General features: G+C 43.8%; 1 protein-coding gene across 1 annotated transcript in view; it reads right to left on the bottom strand.

Moving 5' to 3' along the window:
* The window catches only part of NUAK1 (NUAK family kinase 1), an 82,486-nt gene that overhangs the window by 26,611 nt on the left and 35,197 nt on the right, over window positions 1-20,678 (bottom strand). Inside the window, exons 2-3 of the mRNA XM_027873338.1 lie at window positions 18,485-18,605; window positions 967-1,118 (exon numbers count right to left, since the gene is read on the bottom strand). Of these exons, the coding sequence (XP_027729139.1) occupies window positions 967-1,118; window positions 18,485-18,605 (273 nt within the window). The remainder of the gene's footprint in view (window positions 1-966; window positions 1,119-18,484; window positions 18,606-20,678) is intronic.

The raw sequence follows: 20,678 nt of genomic DNA, 5'->3' as shown, positions 1-20,678 counted from the left end.
ATATTAGTCACTTGCTGTGTGTGGTTAAGGGAAGAATGACTGGAATCCGTTTCTCCCCCAATGCCTGTAAAACAGTGGGGGGGATTCTTTTTTGGAATGTAATTCTACTGTGTGAATGCAATATATTCTTCCCAGACACCGGCAAACAGTATCTGCCACTGACATCAGTCCTGAGGAAAGCACTGACTTCCCCCTCTCAGGTCCTCTCGGATCTGGGAACCTCTAACCTTACCCAAGCCAAGACTGGCAATAGGAAAGAACAAGTCCATTTGGGGTGCCAAGGTTTTCTCTAAATCATTCAAAGTCAAATGGGTCCCAGACAGCTTTCAGGGAGGCACTGTGTAGCAGGCACTCTGCTGAGCAGAACTCCACATGAGGAGCTGGAGGAGAGCGTAAATAGAGGGAGGGGAGAAGAGAAAGATGACCACGTAGCCATGGGCCTGATTCAACAAAGCAAAGGCACTTTTGGGGTGCTATCGCTTTTTCCAATGGAAAATCAAAGAACGGCCCTAAAACTGGGCTTTCATGATTTCCAAGCAACCAGTCAAAAAGTTGGGTTTTTTTTTTTTCCCACAAGGGAGGAGGGGAGGGGCAATAGACTCTTAATACCAGAAGGGGCTTTTAGAGATCAGCTAATCTAACCTCATTATTTTACAGAAGGGGAAACTGAGACCAAAAAAGAAGTAAGCAACCAGGTCATAATCACATAGTGACAGAACAAAGTCACCAGTCCAAGCCTAAGGACTCTTGGAAAGCTGTCCACTCCACCACAATAAATTGTCTTAAGGAAAGATCCCAGCTCCGTTTTAGTCAGAGGTATGTGACTTACAGCTAAGTATTATAGTTCTTTAAATTTTGTTCCTTATGTTCTTTTGTTCTAACAGGCTTAATATCTTTAACTGAATTGACTTTCAGTTGATACACACAACAGAGAAAGGATTCCCCAAAGCTAATTCTGCCTCTCACCTTATGGCAATAGTGCACTGCAGAGATTATCTGCCGAAAGAAGTGTCTCGTCTCCCTCTCGCTGAGTCTCCGCCGCTCGCTGATGTAATCATACAGCTCCCCTTTGCTGGCGTACTCCATGATGATCACAATCTTGTCCTTATTCTCAAATACTGGGGAGGAGAACAAGGGAGAAATACAAATTTAGCAAACAAACTCACAAGAAAACACCAGAAATGACCAGAAAGTCTACCGGAGAGCCCAAGGGTCCGTCCATGAGAGGCCAGAAGGAATCTGGCATTCACAATGTCAAGGCATCTCCCCACAGACTAGCAGATTCCTTATGCAGGCAGACCAAGAGTATTGTAGAGTTAGTGAGATTGACTTTGTTAAATTTAAAGAAATATACTCAGCCAAAAGCGTGAGGGCTAAAGGGAACTCAGAGGTCACCAAGTGCAATTCCCTCATTTTACAGATAGGGAAACTGAGGCTAAGAGAGAAGTGAAGTGTCTTAGAATCCTGGATCTAGAGCAGCTTTTCTTCTAAACCCCAGAAGGGGCCTCAGAAACTGTCTAGACAGAACCTTTTCCTTTTTTTTTTTTTTTGCTTTTTTTGGTGAGGCAATCAGGGTTAAGTGACTTGCCCGGGGTCACACAGATAGTAAATGTCAAGTGTCTGAGGCTAGATTTGAACCCAGGTTTTCCTGACTCCAAAGTCGGAGGTTTATCCACTGTGTCACCTAGCTGCCCCTTAACCTTTTCATTTTACAGAAAGGGAAACTGAGGACCTGGCATCTTTGCTCAAGGACACATGGCTAGTAAGGAGTTACAACAGGACTGACACCTAGGTCCTGTGACTCAATCACATGTTCTTCCCATTCTTTCCATTCTGATATAACTAGGAAACACCAAGGCTAATGGGAAGTATTTATTCTGGGTTACTTGACCCAGGAAGCCCAGGCGTGGGAATGCTACATTGTCTAAGACAAGGATACTTTGGGTTCCTAGGTTCCCTCCAAAGTAATTTCAGTCTGATCTACCACTCTCTGTTAGCCCACCAGTCAGTGGTTAAATCAATTCAACAATTTGTCGAGCATTTTTTAAGCACCACTATGTGCCAGGACTCCAAAGACTAAAATGACTCCGTCACTAGAGCTAATATTCACCTGGAGAAAAACAATGTGCACAGAGAGAAGCAAATATAATTTTTAAACACTGAGTAATTTAGAGGGGGGTGGAGCACTAAGATGGGAGAAATCAAGAAAGCCATCTTGTAAGAGAAGTCGCTTAAACTGAGCCATGAAAGGAGACAGGGATTCCAAGAGTTGGAAGAGGAAGGAGTGCACGAGGAACAGCTTGTGCAAAGATATGTGGGTAGGAGACGGAAAGTTAGCAAGTCGCACTGGGGGGCTAATACACAGAGTGCATTGAGGTGGGGGGATACTGTGTAATTAGCCTGGAAAGAGAGGCTGGAACCAGATCATGAAGGGCTCACCAAACAGAGGAGTTTTTAATTTTATCCTCAAGGTAATAGGGAGCCATTGAGACTTCTTGAGGAAATGAGTCACATGAGCATACCTAAAAAATGTTTGTAGCTCCAAGAAGGAAGAAAAGAAGTAGAGAAGAAGGGAGGGAAGGAGGGAAAGAAAGAAGGAGGGAGGAGGAAAGAAAGGAAGGAAGGGAGGGAGGGAGGGAGGAAGGAAGGAGGTCAGCCTGTCCCAGATACCCCCTCTCCCCAGCATAGACCTCATGAATCCTCATACAAGGAACAGAGCTCAAGAGATGGGCAACTAAACCCATTCACATACAGACATCCTTCATTCATCCTTTGGTCTCCCTCCCTGACACAAGGCTCTAGAAGCCCCTCCCTGTCTCTTTGAGCTCATAAGCCTCAGTCAGGCCTCTCTGATAAAATGAATTGAGAGACAAAGAGGAAAGACAAGAAGTGCCAGAGAAAATTGGCCGCTCCCCATCTGCTGGCCTCCCTGCACCCCAAAGCTCCGGCTTCTGCCAGAGACCTTAGCCTGCATGCACATTCATTAACAATAAACTTTGGAAACTGAGAGAGCTATCTCTGGATGCAGCTCTGGCTCCTGATCCAAGAATGATTAGGCTGCGATACCCCAGGGAGGCCTGGTTTCCACATTAAAAAAAAGTGGGAATACAGCTTTGACAGGTCGGTGGGCCAGTGTCAGTACACACGAATTCCCATGCCTCAGAACTCAACCTAGCAAAGGGTCACTGGGTGGCTCAGTGGATAGAGAGCCGGGCCTGGAGTTAGGAAGACTTAAGTTCCAATCAAAGCTCAGACACTTGCTAGCTGTGTATGGCCAAGTCACCTCCCCTCTATCTGTCTCAGTTTCCTCCACTGTAAAATGGGGAGAACGAAGCACCTACCCCAGGGTGTCGTGAGGATCAAATGAGATGATAATTGTAAAGTACTTGGCAGAGTGCCTGACGCAGTAGGTGCTTAACAAATCTTTGTTCCCTTCCCTACACCAGGCCAAAACACGCAGTCAAACCTATTGTTGGATCTTTGCAGACAAAGCAATTGCCTAGAACCACTGAAATTTTCCCTTCTACAACTTTGGAAAAGTTTTCCTCTGTGTGTTTGTATGTGTGTGCATGTCCACACACACACTACAAATACATGTGTATGACGTGCGTGTATGTATATAAAGGGAAACTGACAGTTCCACCTTCATTTTTGTGTTTATGTGAAGTGGGAGTATAGAATAACAAGACAGAATCCAAGAAGGTGTCATTGATTTATAGACACCCCATTTACATTTATTATGACATACCATGTCCCAAAAGTCTTAGTGCGGTTTTAAGTTTAGCCTCTTTATTTTTCCCAACACCTAACAGTACATTGTACAGGGCAGGTGTTTAATAAATGGTTGTTGAATGAATGAATGAATGAATGGCTTCTGTTGGTACCTTTCAGCTCAAAACCATGATCCTATGGACCAATGAAGTTTAAATTAAAACACCCTAAATAACAAAATCTAGGCTGAGTGTGTTGGATCTGAAAGTATTAGGGGTAGGGAGAGGGAGGTGAGATCAAAATGGTTAAAGGTCATCCCCATCCTTGCTAACATGTCTATAACACAGTAAGGTTTGCAAAGTACTTTACAAGTTATCTTTTAAAATCCCCTGATTTCTGACTTTTGAGACACTCACCGTGTTTGGTTTTGAGTGTCTTAAGTACAGAGATGAATGTTTCTTTATTTCAAAGGCTAAGATCTTGGGATGGTCTATTTACTGTGTCTGAAAGTTTTCTTGAGTCAGCTAAGGGGTATGGAAGTCAGGAAGAGCCGAGTTTGAATTCTGCCTCCGTCACTTACTAGCTCTGTGCTCCTGGGCAAGTCGCTTAAACTTCTGTCTGCCTCAGTTTCCCCATATGCAAAATGAGGTTAATCACATCCCCCTACCCTTACAGGTTTGTTATAAGGACCAAAGGACAAAGCATATGGAAAGTGCCTTGTAAATGTTAAGGTGCTTTATAAAGATTAGCCATTATTATGACGATTCTTCTTACGATCATCTGGTCCACTTGCCTCCCCATCTCGGCCAGGACTGATGATTACCTCCAGGAATTCTCAACCCTTTGTCCAGTACTAAATCATGTGTCTGAAAGTGGCTTGTTTATCCGACTAAACTCAGTTCTTTTAAGCACCTGGACCACTCACAAGGTCAAGTTTGCATCCCCAACGACTCCTCCATGAGGGCCTGTCCTGATGCCTCAGCATGGCATGGAAAAGGCTACGAATGCCAGAAAGACACAAACCCCAACAGGTGGTGCCCCGGCAGAGTCTTCCAGGACAATCCTGGCGACAGGTGGTGTCTGCTTTCCAAGGACCAGCTTAGCCAAGCACTGGAGCTCATCTCCAACAGGCTGGCCATTTGGGGATGAATTCCTTGTCCATGGCAACCAGTGAAACAAAGGAAAATACAAGACACCCTCGGCGCTGCCTGGCCCTCTTTTGGTCCTGCACTGACAGAGGGGGCAGATGAGGCCAACCATCACTTTTTAGAATGTCTCTAAACATCTACTTAGAATTTACAGGGGCACGTGGAGGACAGTCTAGTAAGATGGGTTGACATCTCCATTGTCAGAGATGGCATCAACAACCCAGGGGCATTGGGAAGAGGGTCAGAACTCAAAGCCAAGTGTGGGACAAGGCAAAGACCAATGGCTCATGATTCAGGGGACCCGAGCTCAAATCCAGCCTCAGGCATTTACTAGCTGTGTAACCCTGGGCAAGTCACTTAACCCTATTTGCCTCAATTTCCTCCTGTGTAAAATGAGCTGGAGAAGGGAACGGCAAACCACTCCAGTATCTTTGCCAAGAAAATCTGAAAATGGGGTCACAGAGCGTCGGACATGACTGAAAAATGACTGAACAAAACAAAAGCTTTCAGTCTAGAATCTTATGGTGCTACCTACCTCTGTAACTCTAGACAAGGCACGCCAGTCACTGAGCCTCAGTTTCCTCATTTGTAAATGAAGAAATTAGACCAGATGACCTCTGACGTCCCTGAATCCTATAATCTGATCATACCTGGTTGTTAAATATAATCAATGGGGGGAGGGAAAGAACACCCAACACCTTTGCACAAAGATGAAATAATAATAGCTAGCATTTATATAGCATTGACAAAGCACTTTACGCATAGATTTTCCATTTTATCTCACATCAACCCTGGGAGCTATCATTATTCCCATTTTACAGTTGAAGAAATTAAGGTAGACAGGGGTTAAGTGACTTGCCCAGGGTCATACAGCTAGCAAGTATCTGAGGCTGGATTTGAACTCTCTTCAGTCCTGGTGCTCTATCCTTGCCATCTAGCTGCCTCAAAAAAAAAAAATGACTAATGGAATTGAATTGTAACTGGGCTGAAATAAATCAAAAGCCACCCCACCACTCTCCTTGCAGAAAAAAATGTTACTTCCCCTGAGTCAGTGTGCAGCCAAGCTATTTATAAGGCTCTGAGAGTGGATGAGTGTGTGTTTATGTTACTAGTCATGAGGCAAAATTTTCTTTTCCACAAGTAGGGAAAGGTTTCCTTTCTGAAGAGCCAAAACCTGTGTCTCCTGCCTAGACCATTTAATCAGGAGCCTGACGGCCCCCAAAAGGGTAGGACGGGCGCCTGCCCACTGCCAGAGAGAGTGGGAAACTGTAAAAGCCAGCACAGAAACTTAGTTCATCATTCAGGGCTGTTCAGAGAGCAGCACTTGGGTAGGAGTGTAATAGAACCAAGTGCCTGGAGGGTCTTCTTCATGAAAGAACCTCTTCCAGGAAGCCCACCTGAACTGCCCCAGCTCACAGCGCTCTTTCTGCCTCTTGAGAAATGTAACAGTCTGGGGCAGCTAGGTGGTGTAGTGGAGAGAGCACCAGCTCTGAAGTCAGGAGGACCTGAGTTCAAATGCGGCCTCAGACCGAACACTTGACACTTACTAGCTGTGTGACCCTGGGCAAGTCGCTTAACCCCAATTGCTTTGGAAAAAAAAAAGAAATGTAATAGTCATGGAAGGCTCCCTTCCATGAGGCAGAAGTGAGGATTGAGCCAGGCCTTGAAGGATGGACACAATTCTGATTCTCCAGCAATTCCCACGTGATCTGGACACACACTGACATTTGACAAGCTCTGCTCTAAAACACAAAACTCTCTCCTTCCCAAACAGAAACTGGAAGAATTCTGCTTGTCTCCTTTGGAGGCCTGGTTGCTACAGCAACAGTCCCCTCTTCAAATGAATTGAGGGTTTCATCAGAAGCTGAATCTAAAAGTTTGCTTTTGCCCCCAATTGTCTGGCTTTAAACCAGTTAATGACCCAACCCCTAATGATTCCCTCCCCATTGCCCTGAAGGTCAGTACCAAAACTTGTGTAACAGCAGCAAATGACTCTCATATAAGAAAAACAATGCTTTGGCCAAGCACATGAAGCAACTGTGTTACCACCTTTTAAAAGACAGAATCTACGGTTTTTTGTTTTTGTTTTAAGTAACTGTCAAAGAAGTTCACAGCTCATACAACCCACTTCCTGGTGTCCCTTGTACATGGCAACAGCCCTATTTGTTGATTATTATTAAGTTCCCAATGAAAAAAGAATCTTTTTTTTTAATGCCTTGATCCCAGAAAATAGTGGCAGTTAAAGGAAAAACTGAAAGAGTCCGCTTTCCTTGTCAATTTCAGAACGGATCAATCTGGAGCTGCTCTTACGAAAGAAATGAACTTCTAAAGGCAGAAGAAAAAGGAAGTCACTTTTTAAAGAAAAAATCTCTTTTTAACAACATGCCAAAAAAATGCAAGAGACTGGGTTTTGGTGTTTTGTTTTGTTTTGTTTTGTTTTTAAAAATGGCAGCTACTTTATTATGGCCTGGTTTCCTTCCCTTTCATATAACCCCGGGCTAAGAATGCTCATTTGTTGGTTTTAAGAGAAGACAAGCACCTAGGCTTGGAGCAGTCCAAATTCTCCTCATGCCTTCCCCTTCTATCAAGACAATCTTCTGAAGCAGTTCCAGGATGTTGACATTCCTTCCATCTGGTGTCTTTCCACTCGATGGTATTTTTATTACTTGCCGAGCAGTCAAAGTCCTTAAGTACCTTTCCACTGCTAAAGAGAGTTGCCTGATTAAAGGTCTTCGGGATCCAACCATCTGGGCTGCCTCTCCTCTAAGGAACACAGGCTGGGAGCAACGTATCCACCCAAAACCCAAGCATCTGCAACTCAGCTCAGCTCACAGATACGAAGCTGAAAGAGGCTTGGAAGCTAAACTAGTTCAACCCCCTCGCTTTATAGATGAGGAAACTGAGGCCCAGATAGGACCACACAGACATAGATTTGGATGGGACCTTAGAGGTCAGCTGGTCAAACTCCCTCAATTAGAATGGGAACTCCTTAAGACCAGAGACTGTCCTGATTTGCTTTTGGTTCAGTCTTAGTACAGTATTTGGTATGCAGTAGGCATTTAATAAATGTTTTTCATCCATTCATTGACTTGTCCAAGCTCACACAGGCAGTAAAGTTGAGTTTATCTGACTAAATTAAGCACTCTTCCTAATCCCCCAAGGAGCAGCTAGGAGGTACAGTAGATAAGAGTTTCAGGCCTGGAGTCAGGAAGACCTGAGTTCAAATCTGGCCCCAGATACTTACTAGCTGTGTGACCCTATGCATGTCACTTCACCTGGTTTGCCTCAGTTTCCTCATCTGTCAAATGAGCTGGAGAAGGTAATGGCAAACCACTTCACTATCTTTAGCAAGAAAACCCCAAACGGCATCACGAAAAGTCAGACATGACTGAAAATGGTCCAAACAATCAGCAGCCCAATCACCCTGTATTTGTATTGTCTCCTAAAGCTGTGTTTTTGGATTGATGTCTAGGGCCTCTTCCAGCTCTAAATCTTTAGTCCTAGGAACTTCACTGCAAATAATCATTCAGTCTCCATTTGAACTCATCCAAGGCCGCCATTTTGTACCAGCACTAATTACTAGAAAGCTCTCCTTTCCATTGGCCATAAATCTGTTTCTCTACACCTTCCATCCATTTCTCCTCGTTCTGACCCCTATTCATACAAAACAAAGCTAATTAACCTCTCTTCCACTTGATAATCCTACACCTGCTTGTCTTCTCTTCCAGGAGCTTCTCCTCTACTGGTTGCTCAAGTGACCTTCTTCTAGGCACCAATCCTGCCCATCCTTCTCTGGATGCCTTCAGGCATCATCAGAGTCTCTACTGAAATGTGCCCCTAGGGCATGTGAGAAACAATCTGACCATTAGATCTTAGAGAAGAGTGGGCAGTGGAATGATGGCCAAAAGAGCTAGAGGCATCTTGGCTTGCATTAAGAGGGATGAGGCTTCCAGGAATAAGGAAATGTTATTCCCCCTCCCCTCTGGCCTTGTCAGCCAACATCTGGAGTCCTGTGTTCAGTTCTTGGCACCACAGTTTAAGAAGAATATTGATCAGCTGGAAAGTTTCTTGAGGAAGGCAACCAGATTGATAGTGAGAGGCTTTGAGGCCTTGTCATATAGGGAATGTGTGCAGGAAGCGGGCGTGTTTAGGCTGGAAAAGAGAAGATTCAGGGGAAACACGATAACGGTTTTCAAGTATCTGAAGGACTGAGAAGGGGAAAGAAGGATCCAATTTGTCTGTTCACAGAAGATAGAATCAGGAGTGATGGGTACAAATGGAAAAGAGGCAAATTGAAGCTTGACATCGGGAAAAACCTTGGAATAACTAGAGCTATTCCAAAATAGAATGGGCTGCCTGAGAGACGGTGAGTTCTTCCTCCTCGGAAACCTTCAAGCAGAAGCTGGACAACCACTCATCAGGGACTCCTTTCACATGTGGGAAGAACAAGATGGTCACTGAGGCCCCTGCCAACTCTCAAAATTCTTCATTTCTATGAGCTCATCTAGTCCAACTCCTTCCCTTTACACACAGGGAAACTGAGGCATATAAAATGACTTGTCTGAAGTCACAGCCAATCAGTGGCAAAGGCCCACTCTTGGCCTGGTCCTGTTCTACCATGCCATTGTTGGCCAAGGAAAGTCAATGAGCATTTATTAAGCACCTACTCCATAACAGACACTTCCCAAAACCACTATACTAAGGTGCAAAAGCATTTTCTGTGTTTTATTTTTTTTTTAAACCACACAACTTGGTCATGTAAGAAGCAGTATTTTTTCGGCAGGAGAAAACATTAAGCTCCAGGAAACTCCAAAGGGTGAGGCAGGACAGCTGCCTTTCTTTGCGTTCTCCTTAATCACCAAAGAAAACAATGAAAATAATAGACTTGAAGGTCAAACAGCTCACTTAATAGGAAGCTAATTAGGAAAGTAGCTGAGCAACATCAGGAAAAAGGGTCTTTCTTGATTGAAGGTAGAGAAAATTCATTGCAACTTTCTTTTTTTTTTATTTTATTTTTTTTTTATTTTTTAATTTTTGTTGGTTTTTTTTAATTTTTTTTAATTTTATTTTTTTTTTCATTGCAACTTTCTAATGCTCATCATTAACCCTTGATTTTGATCCAATCTATGGGGACTCAATATGGAACTAGTGAAACTTGACATCAAAGTGATTTTCCCCAACTACTTAACGATTAGCCATGGGAATAAAAGAGTAAACACAAGTGCGACATATCTCTCTGCCAGACTCAACAACCTGTTTTAGAGTGCTAGGAGTCCCAGGAGAAGGGGAGTTGACATTTGGAAAACTAAACAAACCACTGGGTTGGGGCCTGGACCATAAAAGCATCAATACTGATTGGTCAATTGGCGTAGGACCCAAACCAGAAAGAACATCAGCTCTGGACTGTGAGGATGTCGGTGTAACCTCTACCTCTGATGATTACTACCCATGACCTTGAAGGGTCAAGTCCTTTCAATTCCCTTTGCCTCAGGTTCCTCACCCCTCATTTCCTCATTCTGCTAAATGAAGGGTTGGCTTAGAGGGCCTTTGAGATTCCTTCCACTCTAGATCTGAAATCGTTTCATCCCCAATGATTCTCTTCTACTTCTAAATCTCTATCTTCATGAGAGTAGACTTGTATTGAAAGTAATGAGGAAGTAAGACCAACAGATTTCATTCCCTTTTGCCCATCGGTAAGGACCTTCTCTTTGGGAAAGTCATACAGCAGTGTGTTTGGTACCTCCATTACTCTTATCATATAATCCTTATCAATCATAGGATACAGAGCTAGCAGGGACCTTAGAGATGCTCTCTCATTTTAGTCATCTGGGGCTATATCTTTGCCCTGTTTCCCATGCCTGCAATTCTACCTTACTTCCACTTACAGCCGTTTCTGGCCTCTCCCAAGACTCAGCTCCAATCGGACCTTCTGCAGGAAGCCTGTCCCAGTTAATCCTTCCCTGGCTCATCCCCATGAGTGACTTCTCTGAGAAAACCTTCCATCTACTCAGTCTATATTTGGTACATCCACGATTGTCTCTGCCATTCCAATTTGAGCTTCTTGAGGTCAATGGGATTTTTTTTCCTTTCTTCATATCCCTTATATAGTAAGGGCTTTATAAATGCTGAGTGCTTGCTTATCTCCTACTCGACTGTAAGTATATAGAACTATACAAAAATTATACAAGAAAGATCTCAACATCACTGACAACCATGATGGTGTGGTTACTGATCTAGAGCCAGATGTCTTGGAGAATGAAGTCAAGTGGACCTTAGGAAGCATTGCTAACAAAAAGACTGGTAGAAGGGATGAAATTCCAGGTGAGCTATTTAAAATCCTAAAAGATGATGCGGTTAGAATGCTGCACTCAATATACCAGCAAATTTGGAAAATACAACAGTGGCCACTTGGGAAAAGATCAGTTTGCATCCCAATCCTAAAGAAGGGTACTGCCAAAAAATGATTAAATTACTGAATAATTACACTCATTTCACATGCCAGCAAGGTCATGCTTAAGATTCCGTAAGCTGGGTTTCAGCAATACGTGAACGGAGAACTACTACAAGAAGCCTGGTTTTTGAAGAGGCAGAGGAACTAGCGACCAAATTGCCAACATTCGCTGGATTATGGAGAAAGCGAGGGAGTTCCAGAAAAACATCGACTTCTGCTTCATTGACTACACCAAAGCTTTTGACTGTGAGGCTCACAATAAAATGTGACAAGTCCTTAAAGAGATGGGAGTACTAGATCATCTTACTTGTTTTCTGAGGAGGCCATATGCAATCCAGGAAGCAAAAGTTAGAATCAAACATGCAACAACTGGTTGATTTAAGATTGGGAAAGGATAAGGCTGTATATTGTCACCTTGTTTATTTAACTTACATGCAGAGTACATCATGAGAAATGCCAGATCGGATGCATCAAAAGCCAGAATTAGAATTGTTGGGAGAAATATCAACAATCTTAGACATGTAGATGATACCACTCTGATGACAGAAAGTGAAGAGGAGTTAAGAAGCCTCTTGATGAGAGTGAAAGAGGAGGGTGTAAAAGCTGGCTTGAAGCTTTACATAAAAAAAAAAAACAACTAAGATCTTGGCAACTGGAACCATCATTTCCTGGCAAACAGAGGGAGAAAAAATGGAAGGAGTGTCCAATTTTATATTCTTGGGCTCAAAGATTACTGCAGATGGTGACTGCGGCCACGAAATTAAAAGACGCTCCTCAGAAGGAAAGCTACGGCAAACGTGGACAACATACTGAAATAGCAGAGCCATCACCTCGCGGACAGACAAAGGTCTGTATATTCAAAGCTATGGTTTTTCCAATAGCGATGTATGGCTGTGAGTTGGATTATAAGGAAAGCTGAGCACCGCAGAATCGACGCTGTTGAATCGTGGTGCTGGAGAAGACTTCGGAGAGTCCCTCAGACAGCAAGGAGATCAAATCAATCAATACTTAAAGAAATGAATTCAGGCTGATTCATGGAAAGGTCAAATACTAAAGCTGAAGCTTAACGACTTTGGTCACATCACGAGAAGACAGGACTTATTGGAAAAGACCCTGATACTGGGAGATATTGAAGGCAAAAGGAGAAGGGGACAGCAGAGGATAAGTGTCATGGAAGCAATGATCAAGAGCTTGAGCAGACTTCTGGAGGCACTGGAAGACAGAAGGGTCTGGTATGCTATGGTCTATGAGGTCATGAAGAGTCGGACACAACTGAACAACAATAGACTTTAAGCCACTCGAAGTCAGGGCTTTGTCTTATCCAAATTTTGCATCCTCCTCAGTGCCTAGCAAAGTGCTAAGCACACAGTAGGCAACTTAGTTTCTCCAATAGATTAAATTAATTCAATTTGACAAATATTTATTAAAAACCTACTATAGGCAAGTTGGGGCAGCTATGTGGCACAGTGGATAGACCACTGAGCTTAGAATCAGGAAGATTCATCTTCATGAATTCAAACCCAGCCTCAGACACTTACTAGCTGTATGACCTTGAGCAAGTCACTTCACGTTGTTTGTTTCAGTTTCCTCATCTATAAATTGAGCTGGAGAAGGAAGTGGTATGGGGGCGGGGCCAAGATGGCCGAGTAAGAGAAGGAAGTGGTAAACCACTCCAGTATCTTTGCCAAGAAAACCCCAAAGTGGGGTCCCGACTGAACAACAAACAGTAGGCAACTTGAGATGAAGCGTGGTACAAAGGGTGGATAAAGGGTGAACCTTACAGTCAAAAAGACCCAGAATCAAGTTCCACACCTCTGACTCTCACTGGCTTTATCACTCTGGGCAAGTCACTTAACCTTGAAGTATCCCAAGCAACTCTCTAAAACTGTAACCAGCAGAGCCGACTCAGCCTGTTGGCCATGTCTGACAATGGACGCCTTCTTCCACACCTATATTTTACCAGGCAAGGGGCACATTTTACTGACAATCTTCTGAAGTCATGATTTAAATCTATTTTTCCCAAACTGACCTCCCACAACTCCCCTAGACAAACCCTCCACCCTAGTCAGACTGATTGTCTACACCACAAACACTGTCACCTCTTTTGTTCACATCATTTTTTCAACATGGAATGTGATACTAAATTCCCTATATTTGAATTCTGTCCATTCTTCAGGGCCTGGCTTCAATCTAGCCTCTATGAAGACTTCCTGAAGCATTCTAGTCTATACTGACCTCCAGGTACCATAAACTCCTTTGTCTCTACACTCAGGAAGTCTTCATTTTGTCATAGTTGCCTCTTATACGTATCTGGCACAGAGTAAGTGCTTAGCAAATGTTTGTTGATTGATTGATTGATTATAGCAGTGGGAATCATTATTACCATCACTCTGGAAAATCAAGACAAAAAGTTTCTGGTCGCAGAAATAAGGGCCTGGAAATTACCAAGGGGCGGGCAGACACCACACTTCCTCAGGTTTTTGTTTCCCCACACGGAATGATGACCAGATGGGATTCAGGGATTCCCTAGCGTCGTCTCAAGAAAGATATGAGCTACAAGATTTCGCATATTGGATATCACGGGCTTTCAGAGAGAGGAGGCTGGGGAGGGTCCCGTGAAACATCCCGCTTTGAAGTCAGGGCTCAGGTCCTGAAATGAGAACGAGAGAGATCTGTTTTTATCTCTCCCAGCCGATTCTCAGAACATCAAAGGTTTGACAAAGCCGCTCTCTCCATATCACCAATTACCTTCCTGCTGAGAAGACGGAATTTCTTTTGACTAAAAACAGGGGTCCACCTCTTGGAGATCAAGGGAGAAGATAATTTTTCTTCCACCCCATTACAAAATATATCGGTCAGGCTAGAAAGCTTGCTGGAATCCATTTGTATTTACTTAGCATTAAGGACAGGGGCCTGATTCTGGCTGAAGCAGAGCTGACAAATTTGGGGATTAATCCCCTACCATCCACCCCCTCCCCCAAGGGGTCAAAAAGATACTGATTGTTGGACCACCCAAGGATGTTGGTCTGGTCGGCCTTCATTTGTCCTGAGAATCGAAGATCTGGAGTCGGAAAGGACCTCTGAGGTCACCTAGCCCAATGCCTTCATTTTACAGATGAGATAACTGAAACCCAGGAAGTTAAGTGACTTGTCAAGGTCACCCAGGTAGCATGCATCGAAAAGTGGGGTTTGAAGCCAAGCCATCTAATTTGAGACCCAGCGCTCTTTCAACGAGTCCTTACGATGTGCCTGCTATGTGCAGAGTAGCTTAGAATCACTCTTCTGTATGATAATGAGCTGGCCTGGGAAGATCTGGGTTCAAGACCAGTCTCTGACCCATACTGGCTAGATGACCCCTGCTAAGTCACTTAGCCTCGAAAGGCTCTAGGCAACTCCCCAAGACTGTTAGTTACAGAAGGTGATGACCTGCAATGGTAGAGGGGCTTTCCTCCTCTGGGAGTCCCCTCTACCAGTGAAATCACAGGTTTTCTTATCACTAGGTGCTGGACAGGAGGGGAACAAAGACAAAAATGAGGATAACACCTGCCCTCAAAGAGCTTATATTCTATGTACATAAAAGAGAAGTCAATTCAGAATACATACAAATGAAATACAAAGGAGCTACTTGGATGGGGGACCGACATCTTGGGTGGGTGGGGGCGTCAGGTTAGGGTTCCTGTTGGCAATGGAAGGCCTTGAGCTAAGTCTTGAAGGAAGTTGGGGCTTTAGGAGGTAGAGGTAAGGAGGAAGGGCATCCTAGGAATGGAGAAGCAGGGGAAGAAAGGGTATACATGGGTCCTAGAGTATGGCCGCCCTCCAGAACAACACGACGTTTTGGAAAAGACAGGAGACCAAGGTTTTTGAGTCCCAGCTCTGAAAACAACAAGTGATGTGATCCCTTCTCTTGGTTTTTTTGGATTTTCCTTAGAAAAAAAGACCAGGAGGTTGAGCCAGACGAGCTCTGTCTGCCCAGCATAGCCACTCAACATGGTCTTGGTGAAATGCCAGCATCCATAGCACTCTACAGGCCTATGCACTTCAAACATCCGAGAGGCTGAAAACATCCAAGTTTCTACCTGGGATCTCAGCAGGAGTGATGTTTTTAAAACAGTTAACCAAAACGTCACAATTCTAAAGCCCTTTAGAGTTTATAAAGCAATACCCTCATAAAGATTCCCAAAGAGGTAGGTATTTGGTCACCACATTTTTCTGGACCCATTTGTGATGTCATTGGTGTAGGGAAATTCCCTCTCCCTATTCAGACTGATTCCTGCTCTGCGGCTCATGGCCTCAGAAAGCTACCTAGGGCTCTGAGAGATAGTGACTTATCCAGGGTCACACAGGTAAGCTATGTCAGAGGTGAGGCTTTATCTCTGTCTACTCCACGGCATGCTGTCTCTCATTCTCCTTTTTATAGATGAAGAAACTGAGGGTCAGAGAAGGGGATTCACTTGTCCAGTATCACAAAGTCACTGGGGACTTTCTGGAGCCCAGTATAATGGTCTTTCCACCAGTCCACACCAAGGGGACAAAGGAATTGATGAGAGGCAGCAGAGGATAGGAGGACACTGGACTGGGGAGTCAGGAACTCTTGGGGTCCAATCCTGTCTCAGGTATTACTAGCTGTGTGATCCTGGACAAGTCACTTCCATTTTCTAAGCTTTGGGCTTAGCTCCAGGAAGACGCCACTGATGGCTACCTCGACTAGCTGTGTGACTCAGAACAAGTCTTTTCTCTGAGCCTCAGTTTCCCCATTGTAGAATGAGCAAAGTTGAAGTAGATAACCCTCTGAGTCCCTATGTTTTCAGCTCTAACATGCTATGAGTCTCAGTACACATTGAGATATCGGGTTTTTTGGACGTGGCCAATGTAAGAATTTATTTATTTCGTTTGAACTACACACGTTTGTAGCAGGATATTTGTTTTCCAGGCTTTCTCATTGAGGGGAAAGGAGGGAAGGGAAAGAGAGAAGGTGAACTTTTAGTGAGTAAAAAAAAAGAATTTAAATTTAAAAAAAATGAAACCACTCCATGAGTCTGTCATCCTCCTGGCCATCCAAATCCTGGCCCTATTTAACCTTCCAACAACTGCTAATAGAAATAGACAAGCATACTCACAGTTTGACAACAATCACAACCAAAAAAACCTCCCAAAACACTTGAGAAAAGCATACTAGCAAACACACAGGATGAAACATTACCAAAGTCAGTTTCTAATATTAGTTATAGCTGACATCACTCATATAACACTTCACGGTTACAGTGTTCAGCACACACAGGAGCACAGATGTAGGGCTGGGAGAGACCTTGGAAGCCATCAAGTCCAACCCTCCATTTTACAGGTGAGGAAACTGAGGTCTAAGGAGAGTAAGTGACCTACTTAGGCAGGATTTGAGCCCAGGTCTTCCTGACTTGAAGTCAAAGGCTCTATCCACTGCACCACACTGCCTCAACCCAGAGAGGGTTGATATATTGCAGATATTACTGTCTCCATTTTACAAATGAGGAAACTGAGACTTAGACTTTCTGCCTTTCTCCCTTTCCTTCCCCCTGCCATCTTTCCCTCTTCCTCCCCTGTCTTTCCCCCTCTCACCCTCCTCCTCTGTATATACCAGAGATAACTCAGGCTACATTTGCAAACCATCTGCCGGCTGAGTAGCCCCCTCTCTCCTGGTGTCCCTCGGGACTGTTTGGAGTTTATTCATTTATTCAAGATCAGGGCATGTGTTTATCAAAGAACAGCATTTTGAACAACTCACGGCTGCTCTAAGACTACTCCATCCCAAAGCTTCCTCCTCTCTGAAATGGGATCCTGGCCCAGGTGCCGTCTCCTCTGGAAAGCCTCCTTCCACCCTCCCCAAGGGCTCACCCTCGCCCTCCCCAGACTCTCTTATATTTGCTTATCTGTGCACAGGCTGTACGTAAGTCAGCTCAAGCCAGCATGCATTTACTTACTGTGCACCGGGCACTGGGCTAGTAGCTGGGAAGAAAGGAAGGAAGGGAGGGAGGGAAAAAGGAAGAAAGGAAGAAAAGAAGAAAGGAGGAAAGGAGGAAAGGAGGAAAGGAAGAAAGGAGGAAAGAAAGAAAGAAAGAAAGAAAACGAAAGAAAGAAGAAAGGAAGGAAGGAAGGAAGGAAGACAGGAAGGAAGGAAGGAAAGAAGGAAGTAAGGAAGAAAGAAAGAAAGAAAGAAAGAAAGAAAGAAAGAAAGAAAGAAAGATGAAAGGAAGGAAGGAAGGAAAGAAAGAAAGGGAGAAAGAAAGGAAAGAAGGGAAGGAGAAAGAAAGGAAAAAAGGAAAGGAGAAAGAAGGAAAGAGAGAGAAAGAAAGAGAAAGAAGGAAGGAAGGAAAGAAAGAAACAAAGAAATAAAAGAAAGTATATAATCTGCTCCTTGAAGACACCTGGGCAACAGGTGCCAGTTCCCTGGTACAGGGAACTCTTACACCTTCTCTACAATGTATAGTCTCAAATTGCTGCCCAGAGCACTGGAAAGTTAAGTGATCTATACAAGGTCACACAGCCATTCTATCTCAGATTCAGGACACGAGCCCAGTTCTTTCTGGCTTTGAGGCCAGCTCTCTGTCCACTACACTCTTTCATATTTGAATTTTAATCCTTTGTCCCAAAGCATTATGTGTTGTACACAGTAGGCATTTAATAAGTGCTTGCTAAATTACGCATGTTGTCAGATTCTTTCAATGTATTGATCAGTTTTGCTGGGGGGCCAGTTTCTTTTTTTAAAAAATTCTTTGTTATAAGGATAGGATTTTCAATGATATAAAACAAAAGATAACAAAGAAAACGTATGTTAAAAATAAACAAATAAATGCTTGTTAAATCAAATACACCCCCACCCCACCCACCCCCAAATAGCTGTCTTTGCTTGTTTTTGTTTGTCTGTAGGCAGACTCTATCCTAGAAAGCAGCCATGGTTACTGGGTTGCTGTGTGACAAGAAACTGATGGGACACAGCTCATCACACACCAATGATATTTTATAAGTACGTCTAACCAGGTGCATCCAAGGTCATCACGAGGGTTAAGTAGGCTGCCATCCCACCTGGCCATTTTGTAAACAGAACCCTAAAGACTGGCTTTCACCAGACACATAATTCCCTGACAGACTCTTTGGTCTGAGACATGGGGTTGGCAGGGGGTGCCAGGGAAGCATCACTGACCTTCGTAAATGCTGATGATATGGGGATGGCTGAGGGACGACATGATCTCAATCTCCCGTCGGATGTGAATCATGTCCTGTTCATCTTTAATCTTATCCTTACGGATGGATTTTATGGCAACCTAGAAAGTCAGGAAATGAAATGTTATTCAGGGATCTAAACAGATGCAAATCAGCCATTGAAAGAGTTGGGAAAATAAATACAGATGTCACTTGGCAAGATACACGATGAAGAAAACAGAGATTGGGAAGAAAAAAAAAAAAAAGAAAAACTGTCATTTCTTTCATTTATAGCAAAAACACCCTTCCCACAGACACAGGAAACATGAATTGTGACCAGGGTCTTCCTGCTTGGGGTCTCCCTGTGGCTGATGCTTAACAATGATGGGGGCCAATCACACCATTGACAACAGAACGTCACCATCTTGAAACAAAGCAAGCTAAAACCTAGTTTAAAGAGTGCCAAGGATTAAATGGGCCACATACACCATCCAATCCACACAGGCAGCTGTTACATCTGTGACTGTGGAACAAAGCCTCCATCACATGCAATGAGCATGACCAGTTTAGACGCCACCTTTTTTCCCCACTCACCATGTTTCGGAAACTGACAAGAAACTTCAGCCTTCAATACATCAAGTAAAAAAGGAACCAAGAGTCCTGGGTTGGAGCCCAAGCTACGTATGTCATCCAGTCCAGCCCTATGACCACAGGCAAATCACTTTACCCCTCCTGGCCTCAGTTTCCTCATCTCTCTAACGGGATAATAATACTGCACTAACCCATCTCAAAGGGTTGTCATAAGGAAAGTATTTTATAAAGATTTTGCATTTGTATCCAGGCACATAATAGGGTTCTTAACAAATGGTCACTGACAGACTAAACTTGAGATTTCATCAATAAAGGGAACTCCCAGTGAGTGAAAGTCTTCTACCCATGGAGATTGACACCTTCTAGGGAATTCAGAGTCTTGGAGAGTTGCCTGCAGCATTGAAAGGTTAGATGACTTACCCAGGGTCACACAGTCAGCGTGTCAGAGGAAGGACTCAAACCTGATTTTTTTGACCCCAAGGCCAGCTTTCAATCTCCAGTCTTCCTGACTCTTCAGTCTAGTACCTATGTCAAGCTGACCCCCAAGAAGAGACTGACTGAGCTGCCCCCCCACCCCCGAATCAGATGCCAAAAACTCTAGGTAAATGTGGTCTCTGAAGAGAGTTACTGGATTAAATGAAACAGCTAGTGAAGAAAACTACCACGGGCCAGTTTATCTAACCCTCATGTAAACCAAAGTGATAATGAAAGGTCAAAAAATGACAACAGACAACCTAACAAGGAAAAAGCTGCCTGCCAGTGGAGCCATCCCTGTCTAGAAACATGGGATCTGCCTGTTCTGGCATCAAGAAAAAGAAAAAAATGAACCAAAAACATTGCTGGCAGCTATGGAAATCCTGGTTTGTTGTACCAGCAACCCCCTTGAGACTCTCCTCCTGTGACCTCAACTCTGACCCAAAGGTCTCCTTTCACGGATGACAGACAGGTCAGTTATCTATCTGGATGGTGAGAGCACAAAACTCCCCAGAGAAAACCCATCCGCAGTAAGTTACGCCATCAAACCAAGCCTCATCTCCAGATCACAGAATGAATGATAGACAGCTTCAATAATCCTCAACTTTTTTTTCTCCTTCCACAGACAAAGGTAATGACCATCTCAACTACTGATTTTCTCCCCAACCCCAATTTCCCATCAAGAACAAAATTGGAACATTACTGGAACATAAGCATTGATCAAACAATCAATTAGTGAGGTCTGGTATAATTGAAAGACTTAGAATCAGGAGATCTGGATTCAAGTCCAGCCTTGACCACCTGACTGTAACCTTGGGGAAATCATTTCACTTCTCCAAGACTTGCTTTATTATAACCAACAACAAAATGAAGAGGTTGAAACTCGTCCTCTCTCCAATCCGTCCCACTTTTGACATTCCATATTCTAAGTGCTATCCCAGCTCTTGACTTCTCCTATTCTAAAGCCCCTCTCAGCTCTGATATTCCCTATTCTAAGCTCCCTCCCAGCTCAGATATTCCCTGTGCTAAAGGTTCCCAGCTCTGTTTTATGTGTAATTCCAGGGCAAATTCTTATAGCAGCCTACTTCTATTCTTGGCCCTATGTCAGAGGGTGGTGGGGAAAGCTCTTG

This window comes from Vombatus ursinus, unplaced genomic scaffold (assembly GCF_900497805.2).
Source record: "Vombatus ursinus unplaced genomic scaffold, bare-nosed wombat genome assembly UNPS02003292.1, whole genome shotgun sequence".
In the NCBI taxonomy this organism is placed as follows: domain Eukaryota; kingdom Metazoa; phylum Chordata; class Mammalia; order Diprotodontia; family Vombatidae; genus Vombatus; species Vombatus ursinus.
This window is presented reverse-complemented; position numbering and strand designations above follow the sequence as displayed.